Source organism: Musca domestica, unplaced genomic scaffold (genome assembly GCF_030504385.1).
Source record: "Musca domestica strain aabys unplaced genomic scaffold, Musca_domestica.polishedcontigs.V.1.1 121, whole genome shotgun sequence".
In the NCBI taxonomy this organism is placed as follows: domain Eukaryota; kingdom Metazoa; phylum Arthropoda; class Insecta; order Diptera; family Muscidae; genus Musca; species Musca domestica.
Genome location: NW_026712156.1, coordinates 1,322,502 through 1,348,667, shown reverse-complemented (window position 1 = coordinate 1,348,667; position 26,166 = coordinate 1,322,502). Strand labels below are relative to the sequence as shown.

Genomic DNA, 26,166 nt, shown 5'->3' with positions numbered 1-26,166 from the left:
TTTTCTACAAAAGTTTTACCCAATCGTTGGCTGTTTCTAAAGATCCCACTATCTTTAAGAATTTTAGTTCCCGATCGTATGAATTTTTGTTGAGAATTTCAATCGCAAAGTGTGGCTCTTTATTTGGAGAGTATTATCGTAAAAATCGTGCTCCTGTTATGAGTAAATTTAGTGACCCCATTGTGGGCCTTTTTTTTTTTTTGTAAATTTTACTATACGTTATTGGGCTATTTTCTGCTATTTTTTTACATTTATTTTCTAGAGAAACTTGAGTCTACCAAAAAAAAAAAAAAAAAAAAAAAAAAAAAAAAAAAAATGTTAGTTCTCCCATTATTAGTTTTTCTAAGGCAATTTGTAGGCCCAAATAATGGGTCATTTTATAGAGAGTTTTGGTCCAAAAATAGCGAATCTTTTTTCAGGACAATTTTTCTTCCCAACCGTGGCCTTTTTTTATGGAGAATACTAGGCTACAACAGTGTTCCTATTTCTAGAGATTTTAAGTGTTTGTCTTTTTCAAAAGAATTTTTTTTAGGAAATTTTGGTGGCTACTTTTTAATAAGTTTGCTGAATAATCGTGTTTTTTTATTTTCTAGGTATCAAGTCCCAAATCAAGTCTCCAAAAGATCTTGCCATAGTTTTGAGACTTAATACTATTTTCACTAAAAATGTTCACTGGGCAATAATCGTGTCTCTTTATGTTCTAGACATGTCCCAAATCAATGGAATTTTTCCAGGATACTGAAGAATTCAATGATGGATGTTTTTCTCCAGAATTTTCTTGCCAAAGATTTGGGACTTCCACCTATTATTTTTTCTGTGAAAATGTTAACTGGGTAATAAAAATCCTGAATATGAGGGGAGCAACAGAAACTATTGATGTCGACAAAAAAATCTTCTTAATTGTTTTAAGGTATTGTGGCTTTTCAACATCAGAATAACTATCTTCATTCTTTCAACTATGCTCATCATTAGGTTTCTCATCAATTCAAGATGTTTTAAGTTTTTATATTTTCCAAAGTTTTTGTTATTGTTAATGGAAAATATGCCATCATTAGTTTTATAACATGAAGTTAAAATTTGTGTTTATGATGGCTACAGTGGAACATGGCAGAGCCTTAATAAGGAAAAAATTGCTGCTGAAAATGGGATCCTCTAAAGAGGCAGAACTTGAGGAAGAACTGAAGTCTGCTGCTCCAGAATTTCTTAATATTTTTGAGACTATGCTTTTCTTAGAAGTCCCACTGTCTTTTGAAGTTGAAATTTGTATTCCTGGTTGCCATAGATTTCTTTATAGCATTTTCCCTACCCCTCCTCCCACCCTTATTTAGTATTGTTTTTATTGCCAGACATTAGATCAGCGGTTGAGGGTGCAGAGGATGGTTGGCTACAATTCCAAGTATCTTTGTTTATGATAGAGTTCCTTTACTTCTTCTAATAATTTAAATAGTTTTGTTCTTAAAAACATCAAAGTTTTTTATTATTTAGATTTGTTTTGGTTTTTTTGCTTTACATCATTTAAGTTTTCTATCATCGTTTTCATTTGTATGTTTTCGTCTTTGCCGAGAGTTTATTGGCAAAGTTTTGTGGTTATAATAACAGAAATAAAAACCAAAGTTTTTGAATTCATACACGTTTTATGCCAAAAAAACATTCGACAATTGGGTGGTGGGAGAACAAATCACATTTTGCCCAACCATCACAAGATGACATGATATCAGTTTATTGAATATCAACTTCCAAAGTTAATTTTTAAGAACTTTTTATTATGATGGAAATTAGTTTGAGTTGGAAAATAATCCATAACAATTTTTCGCAGACCTCATAAAATATGTCACAAACATAATGACGATATCAAAATGGTCTTTAAAAAATCCACGTTTATTTTGGTCCTTGAAAAAATATTCTTTAAAAAATCCACGTTTATTTTGGTCCTTGAAAAAATATTCTTTAAAAAATCCACGTTTATTTTGGTCCTTGAAAAAATATTCTTTAAAAAATCCACGTTTATTTTGGTCCTTGAAAAAATATTCTTTAAAAAATCCACGTTTATTTGGTACTTGAAAAAATATTCTTTAAAAAATCCACGTTTATTTGGTACTTGAAAAAATATTCTTTAAAAAATCCACGTTTATTTGGTACTTGAAAAAATATTCTTTAAAAAATCCACGTTTACTTGGTACTATTACGTACGTTTATTGGTCTTTGAAAACATATTCTTTAAAAAATCCAAGTTTATTTGGTACTTGAAAAAATTAAAAAATCCACGTTTATTGGTCTTTTGGTCCTTAAAAATATTCTTTAAAAAATCCACGTTTAGTTTGGTCCTTGAAAAAATATTCTTTAAAAAATCCACGTTTAGTTTGGTCCTTGAAAAAATATTCTTTAAAAAATCCACGTTTATTTGTCTTTTGGTCCTTGAAAAAATATTCTTTAAAAAATCCACGTTTATTTGTCTTTTGGTCCTTGAAAAAATATTCTTTAAAAAATCCACGTTTAGTTTGGTCCTTGAAAAAATATTCTTTAAAAAATCCACGTTTAGTTTGGTCCTTGAAAAAATATTCTTTAAAAAATCCACGTTTAGTTTGGTCCTTGAAAAAATATTCTTTAAAAAATCCACGTTTATTTGTCTTTTGGTCCTTGAAAAAATATTCTTTAAAAAATCCACGTTTATTTGTCTTTTGGTCCTTGAAAAAATATTCTTTAAAAAATCCACGTTTAGTTTGGTCCTTGAAAAAATATTCTTTAAAAAATCCACGTTTATTTTGGTCCTTGAAAAAATATTCTTTAAAAAATCCACGTTTATTTTGGTCCTTGAAAAAATATTCTTTAAAAAATCCACGTATATTGGTCCTTGAAAAAATATTCTTTAAAAAATCCACGTATATTGGTCCTTGAAAAATATTCTTTAAAAAATCCACGTATATTGGTCCTTGAAAAAATATTCTTTAAAAAATCCACGTATATTGGTCCTTGAAAAAATATTCTTTAAAAAATCCACGTATATTGGTCCTTGAAAAAATATTCTTTAAAAAATCCACGTATATTGGTCCTTGAAAAAATATTCTTTAAAAAATCCACGTATATTGGTCCTTGAAAAAATATTCTTTAAAAAATCCACGTATATTGGTCCTTGAAAAAATATTCTTTAAAAAATCCACGTATATTGGTCCTTGAAAAAATATTCTTTAAAAAATCCACGTATATTGGTCCTTGAAAAAATATTCTTTAAAAAATCCACGTATATTGGTCCTTGAAAAAATATTCTTTAAAAAATCCACGTATATTGGTCCTTGAAAAAATATTCTTTAAAAAATCCACGTATATTGGTCCTTGAAAAAATATTCTTTAAAAAATCCACGTATATTGGTCCTTGAAAAAATATTCTTTAAAAAATCCACGTATATTGGTCCTTGAAAAAATATTCTTTAAAAAATCCACGTATATTGGTCCTTGAAAAAATATTCTTTAAAAAATCCACGTATATTGGTCCTTGAAAAAATATTCTTTAAAAAATCCACGTATATTGGTCCTTGAAAAAATATTCTTTAAAAAATCCACGTATATTGGTCCTTGAAAAAATATTCTTTAAAAAATCCACGTATATTGGTCCCTTGAAAAAATCATTGGTCCTTGAAAAAATATTCTTTAAAAAATCCACGTATATTGGTCCTTGAAAAAATATTCTTTAAAAAATCCACGTATATTGGTCCTTGAAAAAATATTCTTTAAAAAATCCACGTATATTGGCCCTTGAAAAAATATTCTTTAAAAAATCCACGTATATTGGTCCTTGAAAAAATATTCTTAAAAAATCCACGTATATTGGTCCTTGAAAAAATATTCTTTAAAAAATCCACGTATATTGGTCCTTGAAAAAATATTCTTTAAAAAATCCACGTATATTGGTCCTTGAAAAAATATTCTTTAAAAAATCCACGTATATTGGTCCTTGAAAAAATATTCTTTAAAAAATCCACGTTTATTTTGGTCCTTGAAAAAATATTCTTTAAAAAATCCACGTTTATTTTGGTCCTTGAAAAAATATTCTTTAAAAAATCCACGTTTATTTTGGTCCTTGAAAAAATATTCTTTAAAAATCCACGTTTATTTTGGTCCTTGAAAAAATATTCTATAAAAAATCCACGTTTATTTTGGTCCTTGAAAAAATATTATTTAAAAAATCCACATTTATTTTGGTCCTTGAAAAAATATTCTTTAAAAAATCCACGTTTATTTTGGTCCTTGAAAAAATATTCTGTAAAAAATCCACGTTTATTTTGGTCCTTGAAAAAATATTCTTTAAAAAATCCACGTTTATTTTGGTCCTTGAAAAAATATTCTTTAAAAAATCCACGTTTTTTGGTCTAAAGGTCCTTGAAAAATATTCTTAAAAAAATCCACGTTTACTGGGCCTTTGGTCCCTGAAAAAATATTCTTTAAAAAATCCACGTTTATTGGGCCTTTGGTCCCTCAAAAAATATTCTTTAAAAAATCCACGTTTATTGGTCTTTTGGTCCTTGAAAAAATATTCTTTAAGAAATCCACGTTTATTGGTCTAAAGGTCCCCTGAAAAAATATTCTTTAAGAAATCCACGTTTATTGGTCTTTTGGTCCTTGAAAAAATATTCTTTAAAAAATCCACGTTTTTTTTTGGTCTAAAGGTCCTTGAAAAATATTTTTTAAAAAATCCACGTTTATTGGTCATTTGGTCCTTGAAAAATATTTTTTAAAAAATCCACGTTTATTGGTCATTTGGTCCTTGAAAAATATTTTTTAAAAAATCCACGTTTATTGGTCATTTGGTCCTTGAAAAAATATTCTTTAAAAAATCCACGTTTTTGGTCCTTGAAAAAATATTTCCTTTAAACAATCCACGTTTATTGGTCTAAAGGTCCTTGAAAAAATTTACGTTTCTTGGTCCTTGAAAAAATATTTCCTTTAAAAATCAAAATTTTTTGGTCGTTGAAGATATTATTTCCCTACCCAATAACTGATTTTTTATTAATTAATGTTTCTATCCTGTGTTTGATCTTATCTCAAATCACCTTTGCAACATGTCCATCAGGCTGTCATAACTATGACATTCAAAAAAATTGTATGTCAATGAAAGCAAAGAGAAAAAAACTAAATTACAAACAACTTGAAATGACCGCAATTATAACAAATGTATTTTCGTCTGGACATTTTCTGTGTTTTTCTCGTCGTTTGTTTTTTTAGTTTTCATTGCCCACCAGAGACTGTTATCTAGACAAAATGCTACATGATAAGGCAATAGCATGTCGCTGGATTGTAGCAGTCCCGCTAGCCAGAGCAAAATCCAGAGCCTGAACATATGCAGCACTGGAGGAATGTTGAACAAAAAACAGCGCACACACACTCACACATTAAAACAATTATGACTAAAGACTCAAGAGTCGACCAGAAGACCATGCAGACACGAACATGTTGTCCTGGGGACAACTAGCAGACATGTTCACAAATAATGGCAGTCAGTAACAACCAACGACAACTACAAAAAGTAATAATTAACTTGATTATACAGCGTTGACAACATCCTACGCCTCCTCCACTTCCTTCACCCCTACCTACTTCAATCCATGTTAATGGCCATAGGCGTTGATGGTCGTTGATGAAAAGGTGGAGTTGGAGGAAGAAGGTGTCCAGAGGGAGGCGGAATAGTTGCAGAGTTAGTAGAGCTTTGGAAAATTAGTTCCTGGAAATTTTTGAATTTTAATCAAAAAAATATTTTTTCTATTTTGTTTTAATATTTCAAGAACAGTGGTTGACAGAAAAATCCACGTTTATCGATAGTCCTTGAAAAAAATATTTTTAAAACATCTACGTTTATCGATAGTCCTTGAAAAAATATTTTAAAAAAAGATCTACGTTTATCGATAGTCCTTGAAAAAATATTTTAAAAAAATATACGTTTATCGATAGTCCTTAAAAAAATATTGTTTAGAATTAACGTTTATAGATAGTCCTTGAAAACATATTTTTAGAAAATCCATATTTAAAAAAAAACCACGTTTATGGATAGTCCTTGAAAGAAATATTTTTGAAAATGCCACGTTTATAGACAGTCCTTGAAAAAATATTTTTGAAAATGCCACGTTTATAGACAGTCCTTGAAAAAATATTTATAAAAAATCCACGTTTGTTAATAAACCTTGAAAAAATATTTTTAAAAAATCCACGCTTGTTAAAAAAAATATTTTTAAAAAATCCACGCTTGTTAAAAAAAATATTTTTAAAAAATCCACGTTCATTCATGGCCTTTGAAAAAATATTTTTAAAAAATCCACGTTCATTCATGGCCTTTGAAATTTTTTTTTTAAAAAATTCACGTTCATTCATGGCCTTTGAAAAAATATTTTTAAAAAATCCACATTCATTCATGGCCTTTAAAAAAATATTTTTAAAAAATCCACGTTCATTCATGGCCTTTGAAAAAATATTTTTAAAAAATTCACGTTTATTCATGGCCTTTGAAAAAATATTTTTTAAAAAAATCTACGTTCATTCATGGCCTTTGAAAAAATATTTTTAAAAAATCCACGTTCATTCATGGCCTTTGAAAAAATATTTTTAAAAAATCCACGTTCATTCATGGCCTTTGAAAAAATATTTTTAAAAAATCCAATTTCATTCTTGGCCTTTCAAAAAATATTTTTAAAAAATCCACGTTCATTCATGGCCTTTGAAAAAATATTTTTAAAAAATCCACATTCATTCATGACCTTTAAAAAAATATTTTTAAAAAATCCACATTCATTCATGGCCTTTAAAAAAATATTTTTAAAAAATCCACGTTCATTCATGGCCTTTAAAAAAATATTTTTAAAAAATCCACGTTCATTCATGGCCTTTGAAAAATATTTTTAAAAAATCCACGTTCATTCATGGCCTTTGAAAAAATATTTTTAGAAAATCCACGTTCATTCATGGCCTTTGAAAAAATATTTTTAAAAAATCCACGTTCATTCATGGCCTTTGAAAAAATATTTTTAAAAAATCCAATTTCATTCTTGGCCTTTCAAAAAATATTTTTAAAAAATCCACGTTCATTCATGGCCTTTGAAAAAATATTTTTAAAAAATCCACATTCATTCATGGCCTTTAAAAAAATATTTTTAAAAAATCCACATTCATTCATGGCCTTTGAAAAAATATTTTTGAAAAATCCACATTCATTCATGGCCTTTAAAAAAATATTTTTAAAAAATCCACGTTCATTCATGGCCTTTGAAAAAATATTTTTAAAAAATCCACGTTCATTCATGGCCTTTGAAAAAATATTTTTAAAAAATCCACGTTTATGTATAGTCCTTGAAAAAATATTTTTAAAAAATTCACATTCATTCATGGCCTTTAAAAAAATATTTTTAAAAAATCCACGTTCATTTATGGCCCTCGAAAAAATATTTTTAAAAAATCCACGTTCATTCATGGCCTTTAAAAAAATATTTTTAAAAAATCCACATTCATTCATGGCCTTTAAAAAAATATTTTTAAAAAAACCACGTTTATTTATAGCCCTCGAAAAAATATTTTTAAAAAATCCACGTTCATTTATGGCCCTTGAAAAAATATTTTTAAAAAATCCACGTTTATTTATGGCTCTCGCAAAAATGTTTTTAAAAAATCCACGTTCATTTATGGCCCTCGAAAAAATATTTTTAAAAAATCCACGTTCATTTATGGCCCTCGAAAAAATATTTTAAAAAAAACCACGTTTATTTATAGCCCTCGAAAAAATATTTTTAAAAAATCCACGTTCATTTATGGCCCTCGAAAAAATATTTTTAAAAAATCCACGTTTATTTATGGCTCTCGAAAAAATGTTTTTAAAAAATCCGCGTTCATTTATGGCTCTCGAAAAAATATTCTTAAAAAATCCACGTTTATGGATAGCCCTTGAACAAATATTTAAAAAAATCCACGTTTATGGATAGTCCTTAAAAAAATATTTTTAAAAAATCCACGCTCATTTATGGCCAATGAAAAAAATATTTTTAAAAGAATCTGCATTTTTTTGTTATGTCGACCAGTGTAATGAATTTCCCCATTGTCATGTTATTGACATTCCCAACATTGTTGTTGTCGCTGTTGATATTGCCGTTGTTATATTTTTTGGTTATTCCTTCCTTCCTCCCATTCACAACACAGCCACTTTGGAGAATATAGTCAAAAGTCATTTGCATATTGAGTTGTATTTTTATTGAAAATAATAGTAATTGACAAACAGACAATGACAATCGACATATCCAGACATTTGAGGCAGTACCTCGAGACAGTTTGTTACAAATGGCTAGAACCTAGGAGACAGATAAACAAACAAGCAAACCAACAGTGTGGAGGAGAGACCTGTATACAATGGAGGTACCACGAAAGTAAACAAACAATAAAACGCCATAAGGACAACAGACATTGTTGGAATGAATGACAAACTGACAGGCTGACTGTCTAACAGACATACCGATATACACAACTTTATTACCGGCCAAACTTGGAATCTTAATGAGTGTGTGTGTGCGTTCGTTCGTTCGGCACATGGCTAAAAGTTTTTGTCATGCTAGCTGGATTTTTGTAACAACATTTGGGGCCCAAGCGGTTGGGGGGATGATGGGAAAGGATAGAGCAAATGCCAATGCACCAGTTGGCCAGGTTCGTTAGTTTGCAGTCAATTACGGGTTTCATTCTACAATGATTTCTCATGGCTTTTTCCACATCATTTCATACCATAAAATCTTAAAAATATTAATTAATTTTATACAAGTCGTTTGGAAATTGGGAGCTGAGGACAAGGTGTCCAAAAGCAATAGCAATGCAGGACGGCAATGCATTTTTCATGTTTTTACAAATGAAAAGGATAATAGGGAGGATAATGCTCAATGGAAATATTTTTTTCTCTCTTGAAAAAATATTTTTAAAAAATCCACGTTCATGAATGGCCGTTGCAAAAATATTTTTAAAAAATCCACGTTCACGAATGGCCGTTGCAAAAATATTTTTAAAAAATCCACGTTCATGAATGGCCGTTGCAAAAATATTTTTAAAAAATCCACATTCATTCATGGCCGTTGCAAAAATATTTTTAAAAAATCCACGTTCATGAATGGCCGTTGCAAAAATATTTTTAAAAAATCCACGTTCATTCATGGCCCTTGAAAAAATATTTAAAAAAAAATCCACGTTCATTCATAGCCCTGGAAAACATACTTTTAAAAAATCCACGTTCATTCATAGCCCTTGAAAAAATATTTTTAAAAAATGCACGTTCATTCATGGCCCTTGAAAAAATATTTTTAAAAAATCCAATCAAACGTGGATTTTTAAATAATTATTCAAGGACCTTTAGTTAATCAAACGTGGGTTATTTTAAAGAATATTTTTCAAAGGACCTTTAGTTCATCAAACGTGGATTTTTTAAAGAATATTTTTCAAAGGACCTTTAGTTGATCAAACGTGGATTTTTTAAATAATATTTTTCCACGGACCTTTAGATCATCAAATGTGGGTTTTTTAAAGAATATTTTTTCAAGGACCTTTAGTTCATCAAACGTGGATTTTTAAATAATTTTTTTTCAAGGACCTTCAGCTCGTCAAATGTGGATTTTTTAAATAATTTCCTTCAAGGACCTTTAGTTAATCAAACGTGGATTTTTTAAATAATTTTTCAAGGACGTGGATTTTTTAAATAATTTTTTCAAGGACTTTTAGTTCATCCAACGTGGATTTTTTAAATAATTGGACATATCCATCAATAAACCTTGATTTCTTAAATAATTTTTGAAGGATATTTTTTCAGCAGCCTCTCATCCTACCCCATTATCCTGATCTTTATAAAATTCCAATGAATGCGTGTGAAAAAATCCCATAGTATGTCCTGGGGAAACCATGTGTCCGACGATGCCATACCTTCCCTTGGCAAATTATATGAATTAAAGTTCATGCTTCTGAGTTTGCTTTTGTACCGAGCTTTGAGGTGTATCTCGCCCACTCTCTCCTATCTTCATTCGTATGTGTAAGTTCGATGAATGGTATTTGCAGTCCGGCACAACAATATTTTTAGTTATGAGAATATAAAATGCGACAGTGTCTGATAAAACATTAATAGACATTTGGATAGACAGTTATCAGACAACAGATGGACTTTATTGTTGTTTGACCACAGATGAAGATTATAATAGACAAATGTGTGTGGTTGTTGTTGTTAGTGTTTGGTGTGCGGACATGCAGTCAGCAACAGTGTTGTGTATACACAAACATTTCTAAAGGTATAAATAAGGGTATGCATGAGAATTTTACAATAAAATGCATTCATTTGTATGGATGGTCATTTATTTGATCATTTTTGAAACAGAGAAGGGGAAACTTTAAGAATGGATAGCAAATAATAAACGTGGATTTTTTAAAGAATACTTTTTGAAGGACCTTCAGACAAACATCGATTTTGTAAGGAAAATTTTTTTCAAGGACCTCTAGACCAATAAACGTAAATTTTTTAAAGAATATTTTTTCAAGGACCAAAAGATCAATAAACGTGGATTTTTTAAAGAATATTTTTTCAAGGACCAAAAGATCAATAAACGTGGATTTTTTAAAGAATTTTTTTTTCAAGGACCAAAAGATCAATAAACGTGGATTTTTTAAAGAATTTTTTTTTCAAGGACCAAAAGATCAATAAACGTGGATTTTTTAAAGAATTTTTTTTTTCATGGACCTTCAGACCAATAGATTTTTTAAATAGTAGTTTTCAAAGGACCTTCAAACCAATAGATTTTTTAAATAGTATTTTTCAAAGGACCTTCAAACCAATAGATTTTTTAAATATTACTTTTCTAGGACCTTCAGACCAATAGATTTTTTAAATATTACTTTTCCTAGGACCTTCAGGTAGATTTTTTAAAGAATATTTTTCCGAGGACCAAATGTAGGACATACCTGTTTTAAAAATTTATAAAAGCAATTTTTAAATCTTAAATTTAAAAATGGTATTAAAAAAAGTCCAACAACTGACCATTCAAAATCTTCCAAAAGGCCTTACCCCCAATGTCTGCAGCAAGTCATTTGTAAAAGTTATTATAAAATTCGGATTGCCTTCTGCCGAATGACAAAGGACAACAAATGCAATAATATGAACAACATCAAAAAGGACATCTAAAGAGACTAGACAATCAAATATACCAAAGACAAATCATCATTGTAGGATTCAAAAGACTGAATGCAGTTTTTAAACCACAAAAATATATTTCAACAAAATATGTACGCGGGTCTTTTAAATTTTTAAATGATTGCAAGAGCAACATGAATGATGAATCCTTAAAAAAAATTAAAATTGGAGAATGAATTCATGAAAAAAAATTATTTCAAAATTCACACATTTATTGGTATTAAAATCCACGTTTGATGAACTAAAGATCCTTGGAAAAAATTTCTTAAGAAATCAACGTTTGATGAACTTAAAGCCCTTAAAAAAATAAATAAATAAATAAATAAAAAATCCACGTTTGATGAACTAAAGGTCCTTGAAAAAAAATTATTTAAAAAATCAACGTTTGATGAACTTAAGGTCCTTGAAAAAAATTATTTAAAAAATCCACGTCTGATGAACTAAAGGTCCTTGAAAAAAATTATATGAAAAATCCAAGTATGATGAACTAAAGGTCCTTGAAAAAAATTATTTAAAAAATCCACGTTTGATGAACTAAAGGTCCTTGAAAAAATATTCTTTAAAAAATCCACGTTTGATGAACTAAAGGTCCTTGAAAAAAATTATTTAAAAAATCCACGTTTGATGAACTAAAGGTCCTTGAAAAAAATTATTTAAAAAATCCACGTTTGATGAACTAAAGGTCCTTGAATAAAATTAAAAAATTAAGTAAATGTCCTTAAAAAAATTATTTAAAAAATCCACGTTTGATGAACTAAAGGTCCTTGAATAAAATTAAAAAATTAAGTAAAAGTCCTTAAAAAAAAAAATTAAAAATCCACGTTTGATGAACTAAAGATCCTTGAAAATAATTATTTGAAAAATCCACGTTTAATGAACTAAAGGTCCTTGAAAAAAATTATTTAAAAAATCCATGTTTGGTGAACTAAAGGTCCTTGAAAAAAATTATTTAAAAAATCCACGTTTGATGAACTAAAGGTCCTTGAAAAAAAATGTTTAAAAAATAAACGTTTGATGATGTAGAGGTCCTTGAAAAAAATTATTAAAAAAAATCCACGTTTGATGATGTGAAGTCCTTGAAAAAAATTATTTAAAAAATCCAAGTTTATTGTAGGTTATGTCCTTGAAAAAAATTATTTAAAAAATCCACGTTTATTGTAGGTTATGTCCTTGAAAAAAATTATTTAAAAAATCCAAGATTATTGTTGGTTATGTCCTTGAAAAAAATTATTTAAAAAATTCGCGTTTATTGTTGGTTATGTCCTTGAAAAAAAATATTTAAAAACTCCACGTTTGATGATGTGAAGGTCCTTGAAAAAAATTATTTAAAAAATCCACGTTTGATGATGTGAAGGTCCTTGAAAAAAAAATTATTTAAAAAATCCACGTTTGATGATGTGAAGGTCCTTGAAAAAAAAATTATTTAAAAAATCCACGTTTGATGAACTAAAGGTCCTTGAAAAAAATTATTTAAAAAGTCCAATCCAAAATACACGTTTGATGAACTAAAGGTCCTTGAAAAAAATTATTTAAAAAATCCAATCCAAAATACAAGTTTGATGAACTAAAGGTCCTTGAAAAAAATTATTTAAAAAATCTAATCCAAAATAAACGTTTGATGAACTAAAGGTCCTTGAAAAAAATTATTTAAAAAATCCACATTTGATGAACTAAAGGTCCTTGAAAAAAATTATTTAAAAAATCCACATTTGATGAACTAAAGGTCCTTGAAAAAAATTATTTAAAAAATCCACATTTGATGAACTAAAGGTCCTTGAAAAAAATTATTTAAAAAATCCACATTTGATGAACTAAAGGTCCTTGAAAAAAATTATGTCAAAAATCCAGGTTTGATGAACTAAAGGTCCTTAAATTAAAAATCTTAAAAAAAAAATCCACGTTTGATGAACTAAAGGTCCTTGAAAAAAATTATGTAAAAAATCCAGGTTTGATGAACTAAAGGTCCTTGAAAAAAATTATTTAAAAAATCCACGTTTGATGAACTAAAGGTCCTTGAAAAAAATTATTTAAAAAATCCACATTTGATGAACTAAAGGTCCTTGAAAAAAATTATGTCAAAAATCCAGGTTTGATGAACTAAAGGTCCTTAAATTAAAAATCTTAAAAAAAAAATCCACGTTTGATGAACTAAAGGTCCTTGAAAAAAATTATGTAAAAAATCCAGGTTTGATGAACTAAAGGTCCTTGAAAAAAATTATTTAAAAAATCCACGTTTGATGAACTAAAGGTCCTTGAAAAAAATTATTTAAAAAATCCACGTTTGATGAACTAAAGGTCCTTGAAAAAAATTATTTAAAAAATCCACGTTTGATGAACTAAAGGTCCTTGAAAAAAATTATTTAAAAAATCCACGTTTGATGAACTAAAGGTCCTTGAAAAAAATTATTTAAAAAATCCACGTTTGATGAAGTAAAGGTCCTTGAAAAAAAATATTTAAAAAATCCACGTTTGATGAAGTAAAGGTCCTTGAAAAAAAATTATTTAAAAAATCCACGTTTGATGAACTAAAGGTCCTTGAAAAAAATTATTTAAAAAATCCAATCCAAAATACACGTTTGATGAACTAAAGGTCCTTGAAAAAAATTATTTAAAAAATCCAATCCAAAATACACGTTTGATGAACTAAAGGTCCTTGAAAAAAATTATTTAAAAAATCCAATGCAAAATGAACGTTTGATGAACTAAAGGTCCTTGAAAAAAATTATTTAAAAAATCCACATTTGATGAACTAAAGGTCCTTGAAAAAAATTATTTAAAAAATCCACATTTGATGAACTAAAGGTCCTTGAAAAAAATTATTTAAAAAATCCACGTTTGATGAACTAAAGGTCCTTGAAAAAAATTATTTAAAAAATCCACGTTTGATGAACTAAAGGTCCTTGAAAAAAATTATTTAAAAAATCCACTTTTGATGATGTAGAGGTCCTTGAAAAAAATTATTTAAAAAATCCACGTTTGATGATGTGAAGATCCTTGAAGAAAATTATTTAAAAAATCCAAGTTTGATGATGTGAAGAACCTTGAAAAAAAAAATTATTTAAAAAATCCACGTTTGATGAACTAAAGGTCCTTGAAAAAAATTATTTTAAAAATCCACGTTTATTTTTGGTTATTTCCTCGAAAAGAATTATTTAAAAAATCCACGTTTATTTTTGGTTATGTCCTTGAAAAAAATTATTTAAAAAATCCACGTTTTGGTTATGTCCTTGAAAATAATTATTTAAAAAATGCACGTTTATTGTTGGTTATGTCCTAGAAAAAAAATATTTAAAAAATCCACGTTTATTGTTGGTTGTGTCCTTGAAAAAAATTATTAAAAAAATCCAAATTTATAGTTGGTTACGTTCTTGAAAAAAATTTATTTAAAAAATGCAGGTTTATTGTTGGTTATGTCCTTGACAAAAATTATTTAAAAAATCCACGTTTATTGTTGGTTGTGTCCTTGAAAAAAATTATTAAAAAAATCCAAATTTATAGTTGGTTACGTTCTTGAAAAAAATTTATTTAAAAAATGCAGGTTTATTGTTGGTTATGTCCTTGACAAAAAATATTTAAAAAATCCACGTTTGATGATGTGAAGGTCCTTGAAAAAAAAATTATTTAAAAAATCCACGTTTGATGATGTTAAGGACCTTGAAAAAAATGATTTAAAAAATCCACGTTTGATGATGTCAAGGTCCTTGAAAAAATTATTTAAAAAATCCACGTTTGATGATGTGAAGGTCCTTGCAAAAAATTATTTAAAAAATCCACGTTTATTGTTGGTTATGTCCTTGAAAAAAATTATTTAAAAACTCCACGTTTATTGTTGGTTATGTCCTTGAAAAAAATTATTTAAAAAATCCAAGTTTATTGTTGGTTATGTCCTTGAAAAAAATTATTTAAAAAATCCACGTTCATTGTTGGTTATGTCCTGGAAAAAAATTATTTAAAAAATCCACGTTTGATGATGTGAAGGTCCTTGAAAAAAATTATTTAAAAAATCCACGTTTATTGTTGGTTATGTCCTTGAAAAAAATTATTTAAAAAATCCACGTTTATTGTTGGTTATGTCCTTGAAAAGAATTATTTAAAAAATCCACGTTTATTGTTGGTTATGTCCTTGAAAAAATTATTTAAAAAATCCACGTTTATTGTTGGTTGTGTTCTTGAAAAGAATTACTTAAAAAATCCAATTTTATTGTTGGTTATGTCCTTGAAAAAAAATATTTAAAAAATCCACGTTTATTGTTGGTCAAATCCTTAAAAAAAATTATTTAAAAAATTGTCCTTGGGTTTTGAAAATTTTCGAATATTTCTTCCATTCTTAAACTTTGATTTTAAAATTTATAGCTTCACTCACCTCAATCCCCTCGTCTCGCACAAATGATATTCACCAAAAACACCACAGCCTAATTTCTCCACAATAACTAATGAATGTCTTGGAAATTCCTGTAACTGGCAATTGGCCGATTCCTCGGTATCGCCTCCCGCCACCTGGCTTATGAAATCACTCAATTCGTTTGCATTGTAATGATGTGGTTTTGTCAATGTGACATTAAGGCTCCCCGAGCCGCAGCCATATCCACTGCCACCGCCACCACCACTACCCCCAATCCCAGTAATGCTGGCTGTGGGAGACTTATCAAAATTCGGAGACTCGTTCGATGATGGTAATGTGAGGGCATTTTGAAAAATTCCAGTTAGAAAAACATTCTTGCCATTTGGCAATGTTCCGGTTGATGTTCCCTGATTTTGCTGATGGTGCTGATGGTACTGCTGTTGTTGTTGGAATTTCTGTCCTGGCGTTGTTGTTGCTGTTGCGGATCCGTCTGTTGTGGCCCAATTCATTTGCTGTTCTTGTGTTGCATTATTGCCGGCCAATGTTGTCGACATATTGGCTTTACAAATTGCCATTGCAGCATAATATTTCTCAGAAGGTGACATTGTTGTTGTTGGGGTTGGTGTGGAAGCTGCAGCAGCAGCATTCACTGCTGATGATGACGATAACAATCCATGGAACTGATGTTGATGCTGCTGCTGTTGTTGTAGTTGTCCTGGTGATGTTTGTGGTTGCTGTTGTAGTGCATAATGTCCCGGTGCCAGAGACGTTGACGAGCCCGACACAAGGGGAAACGGCACCGTACCCATTGGCGGTGGCGGGGGTGGTGGTATTTTCATATGAAACATATTGTTGAGAGTGTTGCGGTTGCTTGCTAATGTTGTACTGTAATTACTGTTACTTCCATTAAGACTATTTGAAGCTATGCCACCGACACCACCACCAGCACCCGCACCACTACCCAAAATGCTACCCGCACCGCTGTAAAGCGAATTTGACTTTTGGCTGGGTAACAGATCCTGCATGTGTGGCACAGCATAATCCTGACACACAATATCGGGAACATCTGAAAATGAAAGCAGAAAGCATGGATAAGACAAATATTTAAAATTGGACAAAAAATTAGTATTTTTTAAAATTTTAAATTTAGGAATTTAAATAATCGACATCTTAGGCTGTTATGCCCTTAAAAATCTTTCCAAAAATCTTTAAAAATTCGATGTCTTGGAATGTTATGAAATCTTAATTTATTCTATTCTTAAAAAACTTAACAATTCATCCAAAAAACCTTGTTTGGATTTAAAATTTATTTAAACAAGTTAAATGGTATCAGTCGGTTTTGTCAACAGATGTATACACCAGCCGAACAGACAGACGGACGGGCAGCCCTAGATCGACTTCAAATATTCTGAAACTGATTTGGTGCAAATAAAACTAGAGTCTAAAACCTTTATTTCCATAAGGCACGTTTTGGCACCTTAATAATCCCTACAAAAAAAAAAAAAAACTGTAAAAAATTCACTTCTTGGGCTGTTATGGCCCTTTAAAAATGCTGTTATAAACCCTGATAAACCATTAGAAGCCTTCCAAAAAATTGTTAAAAAAAAAAACAAAAAATCATCGAAAGTGATGTCCCACCCCAAATAAAAAATAAATAAATAAAAATTCCTCCGAAAAGATATTTTAAAAATCCTCGTCTTTAGCTCTTATGGATCCCTCCTGAAATCTAAAAAAATCCCAGTCTTGGGCTGTTATAACCCTTTTAAAAATTTCACAAAAAATTCTCACAAAGAAAGAAATGTCAATTTCAATTTTTCAGAATCTTTAAAAAATTCAAGTTTTAGGCTGTTAAGCACCTTGAATTTTTTAAATCCAGGTCTTAGGCCGTATAGCATCTAAAAATCCGTCCAAAATTCTTTAAAAACTATACTTATTGTACTCTTATGGTCACTTAAAAAATCACAAAAAAAATATAAAATCCCAGTTTTGGGTTGTTGTGGCCGCTTTAAAATCCCCTTCTAAAAAATCGTGAAATAGTCCACATAGTCTACATTAAAAAAAAAAATAAATCATTAAAAAATCCAGACCTTTTCGAAAATCATTAAAAAATCCACGCCTTTTCGAAAATCATTAAAAAATCCATACCTTTTCGAAAATCATTAAAAAATCCACGCCTTTTCGAAAATCATTAAAAAATCCACGCCTTTTCGAAAATCATTAAAAAATCCACGCCATTTCGAAAATCATTAAAAAATCCACGCCTTTTCGAAAATCATTAAAAAATCCACGCCTTTTCGAAAATCATTAAAAAATCCACGCCTTTTCGAAAATCATTAAAAAATCCACGCCTTTTCGAAAATCATTAAAAAATCCACACCATTTCGAAAATCATTAAAAAATCCACGCCTTTTCGAAAATCATTAAAAAATCCACGCCATTTCGAAAATCATTAAAAAATCCACGCCTTTTCGAAAATCATTAAAAAATCCACGCCTTTTCGAAAATCATTAAAAAATCCACGCCTTTTCGAAAATCATTAAAAAATCCACGCCTTTTCGAAAATCATTAAAAAATCCACGCCTTTTCGAAAATCATTAAAAAATCCACACCATTTCGAAAATCATTAAAAAATCCACGCCTTTTCGAAAATCATTAAAAAATCCACGCCTTTTCCCAGGCCTTTGGAAAAATTCTTTAAAAAATTCATACCTTTGAAAAAAATCTTTAAAAAAACCATGCCTCTGAAAAAATTCCTTAAAAATTCAAGCCTTTGCAAAAATCTTTAAAAAATTCAAGCCTTTGCAAAAATCTTTAAAAAATCCACGCCATTTCGAAAATCATTAAAAAATCCACGCCTTTTCGAAAATCATTAAAAAATCCACGCCATTTCGAAAATCATTAAAAAATCCACGCCTTTTCGAAAATCATTAAAAAATCCACGTCTTTTGAAAAATCGTTTAAAAAATCCACGTCTTTTGAAAAATCGTTTAAAAAATCCACGCCTTTTCGAAAATCATTAAAAAATCCACGCCTTTTCGAAAATCATTAAAAAATCCACGCTTTTTCGAAAGTCATTAAAAAATCCACGCCTTTTTGAAAATCATTAAAAAATCCACGCCTTTTCGAAAATCATTACAAAATCCACGCCTTTTCCCAGGCCTTTGGAAAAATTCTTTAAAAAATCCATGCCTTTGAAAAAAATCTTTAAAAAAACCATGCCTCTGAAAAAAATCCTTAAAAATTCAAGCCTTTGCAAAAATCTTTAAAAAATACACACCTTTGAAAAAATGTTAAAAAAATCCACGTCTTTTGAAAATCGTTTAAAAAATCCACGCCTTTGGAAAAATCGTTTAAAAATCCGCGCCTTTGAAAATATCCTTAAAAAAATCCACGGCTTTTCTCAAAATTTTTAAATATCCACGCCTTTGGAAAATCGTTTAAAAAATCCACGCCTTTGGAAAAATCGTTTAAAAAATCCACGCCTTTGGAAAAATCGTTTAAAAAATCCGCGGTTTTTTTAAAACTCTTTAAAAATCCACGACTTTGAAAAAATCTTTAAAAATCCACGACTTTAAAAAAATCCTTAAAAAATCCACGCCTTCAAAAAATATTAAAAAGTTTGCACCTCCCTTTTCTCCAACTGAAACTATTTAATTGCTCAGCATGTCAAATACCCAGGTGTATTCCATGAACTACCTTTAATTTAGCAACTAGTTTGCGAAATGTTTTAACAGGGCCTAAAAAAACTACACAACAACTGTGCCAAAAAAACAACAACAAATTTGTAGCCAAATTGTTAGCAATGTTTTTATAACATTTGCTGTCATGTCATAGCTGCCTGTAGTTGTTTTCTGTTCTCTCAGTTATTTTTTCCTCCACTTTCGTAAAATAGCAACATGTATCCAATAACATGATGTCATAAAAACGTTGGAGGTCCAACCGAGAAAAAAAACCGGTCGAGTTCAACAGCTCATTGGATGTGTGAAAAGTTTCAATTTAAATTGGACATGGACAATTTGTAATGAATTCTAATGTTATGTTAGTGCTGCCATTTCATATTTTGCCATTTCAGATGTTGGTGTCCATAGCCAGAATGGGGTTACGAATATATTTTCACAGTTGCTGTGGAATATGAAAGTGCAAATGTGTGGCTGTATGTGTGTTTGCGTGTTAAATAAAACCCCTGCAGGAGTTTATTGAGTAATGCATAGCATAGTTTTCAATGTTTTGCTATGAACTTTGCATTTATCCTGGGTGGTGTCGTCGTGCCATGGCAGCAATTCAATGTTCATATCTAGTTGACACTGTGCTCCTGAACGTATACGTAACAACATAATATTACTTATACGCCATGGTGGCACACTGAAATGAATTGGCTGCGAGCTAAATGTGCACATAACCCAGTGAACATTTTGGAAATCATTTTTTTTATCTTGAAAAATTTATGAAAAAAGACGTTTTAAGGAAATTGACATAACCCAGCGAACATTTTCAAAAATTTAATTGAAGTCCAACCTACATTTCTCTTTCCGAAACATTTGCCAAAGCTTAAAACCTTCCTATTGGACATTTTTGCACTCCATTTTAATCATCAACTTACATTGTTTGTTGGTTTGTCTTCCATCTGTACATAACCCAGCAAACATTTTGAAAATAATTTATAATAATTTCTCCAACATTGAAATTTATTTTGAATTTTTATCACATCAAAATATATGACAAAAATTAGTTTTCAGGAAATTGACATAACCCAGCGAACATTTTCAAAAATTTAATTGAAGTCCAACCTAAATTTCTCTTCTTTCCGAAACTTTTGCCCAATCTGAAAACCTTTCAATAGAGATTTTTGCACTCCACTTTAATCATCAACTTAAATTGTTTGTTGGACTTTAAGAAAATTGACATAACCCAGCGAACATTTTCCAAAATGTCACTGAAGCCTCACCTAAATTTATTTTCTACCTCTGTTGGACAATTGCACCACAATTGTTCATTGGGAAACTTAAAAATATTTTAATAAAAACTAATTTATGTTACCATGCAAAAATATATTGATCAAAGTTCTCCATATGTTTTTTATGTTACAAAAGTAGGCTTTGTTTTTATGTGTATTCGTAATGAAAAGAAAAATATTTTTTGTTAGCCTAAAAACTTTACTGCTGTGGACAAGTTGTCAAATAATAAAAAAATTGAAAAGCTGAATTCAAAATCCACACAAGAAGTTTTCTTAATCAAAGGGGAACATCCTATAACCTCTAAACATGTGGCCGCCTTAAAACCTTCCAAAAGAAATTTATCATCAATTTATCAACTTGCATTGTTTGTTGGGTTATCTTCCACATAACAATATTTTCCGTTTGGCAAATGTCAAAAGTATCATTTTCATTTGAAATGAAATATGATGTGTTTTATGTGTTCTCAACTTTCCAGCGAAAATAAGCGCCGCCTCATCATAACTGAAGCCAATTCAATGTTTTCAAATTTCAATTTAAAATGAAAAAACAAACAACTATTTGTATATCATTTTGATGACAATTTCACCAGAGATTATAATAACACAAAATATTTTTGTATATTTTTGGGGTACAAAAATTAGGGGGATATGGCAAAATATAGAGGGGCTAATATTCAATGTATCAGCAAAGCTATGAAATTTGTGAAGGATTTCAGGTAGGTGTGAATTTTTTAAAAATTGTTTATAGGGCGTGAATATTTAAACGGTTTTTCCAAAGGCGTGGATTTTTTAAACGATTTTTCCAAAGTCGTGGATTTTTTAAACGTTTTTTTCAAAGGCGTGAATTTTTCAAACGATTTTTCCAAAATCGTGAATTTGAAGGATTTTTTAAATGCTTGGGCTTTTTAAGGATTTTTTAAATGCTTTGATTTTTAAGGATGTTTTAAAGGAATGAATTTTTTAAGGATATTTTAAAGGCGTGAATTTTTACGGATTTTTTAAATGCTTGGATTGTTAAGGATGTTTTAAAGAAATGAATTTTTAAGGAATAATTTTTTTAAGGATATTTTAAAGGAATGAATTTTTAAGAATATTTTAAAAGCGTGGATTTTTTAAAGGCATAAATTGTTTAAGGATATTTTAAAGGAGTGGATTTTTTAAAGATTTTTTAGAGGTGTGGATTTTTTAAGAATTTTCTAGAAACGTGGATTTTTAAGGATTTTTTAGAGGCGTGGATTTTTTAAAGGCATGGATTTTCCCAGGATTTTTTTAAAGGCATGTATTTTCTAAGGATTTTTTAAGGATTTGTTAGAAACGTGGATTTTTAAGAATTTTTTAGAAACGTGGATTTTTAAGTATTTTTTAGTGGCGTGGATTTTTAAGTATTTTTTAGTGGCGTGGATTTTTAAGTATTTTTTAGTGGCGTGGATTTTTAAAAAATTCTTTAAAAAAATCCACGCCTTTAAAAAATTCTTAAAAAATCCACGCCTCTAAAAAATCCTTAAAAAATCCACGCCTCTGAAAATCCTTAAAAAATCCACGCCTCTAAAAAATCCTTAAAAAATCCACGCCTCTAAAAATCCTTAAAAAATCCACTCCTTTAGATATTGCAGTCCCCGCCCAAAAATTCCTTAAAATCCCCTCCAAAAATCTTTAAAAATCCTTGCCTTTACCCCTGATGCTCCTCTCAATAAATTATTTTAAAGTATTAGAAACGTGGATTTTTTAAGGATTTTTTAGAGGCATGAATTTTTTAATGATTTTTTAAAGGCGTGTAGTTTTTAGAGTCGTGGATTTTTTAAAGGATTTTTTAGAGGCGAGTATTCTTTAAAGAATTTTTTAGAGGCATGAATTTTTTAATGATTTTTTAAAGGCGTGTAGTTTTTAGAGTCGTGGATTTTTTAAACGATTTTTTAGAGGCGTGTATTTTTTAAAGATTTTTTAGAGGCATGTATTTTTTAAAGGATTTTTTAGAGGCTTGGATTGTTTAAGGATTTTTATAGGCTCGGATTTTTTAAGGATTATTTAAAGACTTGGATTGTTTAAGGAGTTTTTGGATGCGTGGATTTTTAATGAATTTTTTAAAGATTTTTGAGAGGCGTGGATTTTTTAAGGATTTTTAAAGGCGCGTATTTTTTAAGGTTTTTGTAGAGGCTTGGATTTTTTAGAGTCCTGGATTTTTTTTTTAAATTTAAGAGGCTTAGATTTAAAAAAAAAAATTAAAGTGGTGTTTTTTTAGAATTTTTTGAGGCATGATTTTTTTAAGGGTTTTTTAAAGGCGTGGATTTTTGAAGGATTTTTAAAGTCGTGTATTTTTTAGAAGCTTGGATTTTTTAGAGTCCTGGATTTTTTTTAAATTTAAGAGGCTCATATTTTTAAAAAAAAAATTAAAGTCGTGTTTTTTTAGAATTTTTTTGAGGCGTGGATTTTTTTAAGGATTTTTAAAGGCGTGGATTTTTTAAGGATTTTTAAAGGCGTGGATTTTTTAAGGATTTTTAAAGGCGTGGATTTTTTAAGGATTTTTAAAGTCGTGTATTTTTTAGAAGCTTGGATTTTTTAGAGTCCTGGATTTTTTTTAAATTTAAGAGGCTCATATTTTTTTAAAAAAAAATTAAAGTCGTGTATTTTTTAGAAGCTTGGATTTTTTAGAGTCCTGGATTTTTTTTAAATTTAAGAGGCTCATATTTTTTTAAAAAAAAATTAAAGTCGTGTTTTTTTAGAATTTTTTTGAGGCGTGGATTTTTTTAAGGATTTTTAAAGGCGTGGATTTTTTAAGGATTTTTAAAGGCGTGGATTTTTTAAGGATTTTTAAAGGCGTGGATTTTTTAAGGATTTTTAAAGTCGTGTATTTTTTAGAAGCTTGGATTTTTTAGAGTCCTGGATTTTTTTTTAAATTTAAGAGGCTCATATTTTTTAAAAAATAGTCGTGTTTTTTTTTAGAATTTTTTGAGGCGTGGATTTTTTAAAAATTTTTAGAACCTTGAATTTTTTAGAGGCCTTGTTTTTAAGGATTTTTTGAAGGGTGCTTTTTTTTTGAGGCGTGGTTGTTTTAAAGATTTTTTAAAGGCGTGGATTTTTTAAAGATTTTTTAGGGGCTTGGATTTTTTTATGATTTTTTAAAGGCGTGGATTTTTTAAATATTTTTTGGGGGCTTGGATTTTTTTAAGGATTTGTTAGAGGCGTGGATTTTTTAAATATTTTTTAGGGGCTTGGATTTTTTTAAGGATTTGTTAGAGGCGTGGATTTTTTAAATATTTTTTAGGGGCTTGGATTTTTTTAAGGATTTGTTAGAGGCGTGGATTTTTTAAATATTTTTTAGGGGCTTGGATTTTTTTAAGGATTTGTTAGAGGCGTGGATTTTTTAAAGATTTGTTGGAGGCTTGGATTTTTTAAAGGCGTGGATTTTTTAAATATTTTTTAGGGGCTTGGATTTTTTTAAGGATTTGTTAGAGGCGTGATTTTTCTAACGCGTGGATTTTTTAAGGATTTGTTAGAGGCGAGATTTTTCTAACGCGTGGATTTTTTAAGTTTTTTTAAGAGACCATAACAGCCTAAGAATTCGTATAAGAAACTATCAATATTTAAAAATATGCATACATATGTGTGTTTGTATATGTAGATATGTATGTAGACATGTATACGTATATGTTTTGTTAGTATTAAGAAAGCCAAGAAAACAAATCCTGAAAATAAATCTTTTTCATGCCACGTCAAAAACTTTAGTCATTAACATTTGTTGCTTTTCGATTTTTGTTGTTGTTTTCTTTTTTTTCTACAATTTCTCCAGTCAGACTTTCTGACTGGGCTTCAAAGAAAAATGCAAAAACAAATAAACAATAAATACAGGAATATTTCACAAACGCCATCCCAAGAAAGAAAAACTTCCGCCATTGGACAAGTGTGAGTTGTAAAGTAACAACTGAAAGAATTTTCGGGGGGACTTTGAGCAACAAAAATAAAATAAATGTTTTGAACTTAAATTCGAGTAAAACATCAGCCACAATGGACATTATGAGAGACATAAAAAAAGTTTTAAAATGGGAAATATTTTCGGTTAGGATGTAAAACACAAAACCAGAAAAACTGTTTTGGGACAATTTTTGTGGCTAAGGAATGAGGTAAGTTTTTTTGTTTAATTTTTTGAAATTTCTTTGATTAAATGCAAGAAGTGATAGGGAGTCCCTGTCAAAGGACATCATTACAAAATCAAATTTAACAGACTTCTAGTTATTTTTCGGGAGAATCTTCTCTGGCAATTTCCTATTTTGACTCACCTGTATAATCCGGGGCCACATGATGCCGCTGTAGATCATTTATGGAACAAGCACTGGCAGCACTGGTGTACATGTTATTGACATTAAAGGGTTCATGATATAAACTGCTCTTGTCAATGGATTCACTGTCGGGTTCCATGGTAACTGGCTGCAATGAGATGAAAACAAATTGATTTAATGGCATGAATGAATAATAAAAAAATTTAAAATAAAAAAATCCATAAAAAATCCAAGCCTCTAAAAAATTCTTAAAAAATCCAAGCCTCTAAAAAATCCCTAAAAAATCCACGCCGCTAAAAAACCCCAAAAAAATGCACGTCTCTAAAAAATCCTTAAAATACCCACGCCTGTAAAAAATCCTTAAAAAATCCACGCCTGTAAAAAATCCCTAAAAAATCCACGCCTCTAAAAAAGTCCACGCCTCTAAAAAAGTCAACGCCTCTAAAAAAGTCCACGCCTGTAAAAAATCCCTAAAAAGTCCACGCCTCCAAAAAAGTCCACGCCTGTAAAAAATCCCTAAAAAATCCACGCCTCTAAAAAAGTCCACGCCTCTAAAAAAGTCCACGCCTCTAAAAATCTTTAAAAAATCCACGCTTTAATAATCTTTAAAAATCCTTAAAAATCCACGCCTCTAAAAATCCTCAAAAATCCACGCCTCTAAAAATTCTTAAAAATCCACGCCTCTAAAAATCCACGCCTCTAACAATCCCTAAAAAAGTCCACGCCTCTAAAAAAGTCCACGCCTGTAAAAAATCCCTAAAAAATCCACGCCTCTAAAAAAGTCCACGCCTCTAAAAAAGTCTACGCCTGTAAAAAATCCCTAAAAAATCCACGCCTGTAAAAAATCCCTAAAAAATCCACGCCTCTAAAAAATCCTTAAAAAATCCACGCCTCTAAAAAATCCTTAAAAAATTCACGCCTCTAAAAAATCCTTAAAAATCCCCGCCTCTACAAAATACTTAAAAAATCCATGCCTCTAAAAAATTCTTAAAAAAACCATGCCTCTAAAAAATCCTTAAAAAATCCACGCTTCTAGAAAATCCTTAAAAATCCACGCCTCTAAAAAATCCTTAAAAATCCGCGCCTCTTAAAAATCCTTAAAAAATCCACGCTTCTAGAAAATCCTTAAAAAATCCACGCTTCTAGAAAATCCTTAAAAAATCTACGCCTCTAAAAAATCCTTACAAAATTTACGCGACTAAAAAATCCTTAAAAAATCCACGCATCTAAAAATCCTTAAAAAAATCCACGCATCTAAAAATCCTTTAAAAAATCCACGCCTCTAAAAAATCCTTAAAAAATCCACGCATCTAAAAAATCCTTTAAAAAATCCACGCCTCTAAAAAAATCCTTAAAAAAATCCACGCATCTAAAAAATCCTTTAAAAAATCCACGCCTCTAAGTAATCCTTAAAAAAATC

General features: G+C 29.5%; 1 protein-coding gene across 1 annotated transcript in view; it reads right to left on the bottom strand.

The window, feature by feature from the left end:
- Positions 1-26,166, bottom strand: part of LOC101900801 (epithelial discoidin domain-containing receptor 1) — a 228,587-nt gene that overhangs the window by 9,426 nt on the left and 192,995 nt on the right. The window contains exons 9-10 of the mRNA XM_059118344.1: positions 24,747-24,894; positions 15,540-16,584 (exon numbers count right to left, since the gene is read on the bottom strand). Of these exons, the coding sequence (XP_058974327.1) occupies positions 15,540-16,584; positions 24,747-24,894 (1,193 nt within the window). The remainder of the gene's footprint in view (positions 1-15,539; positions 16,585-24,746; positions 24,895-26,166) is intronic.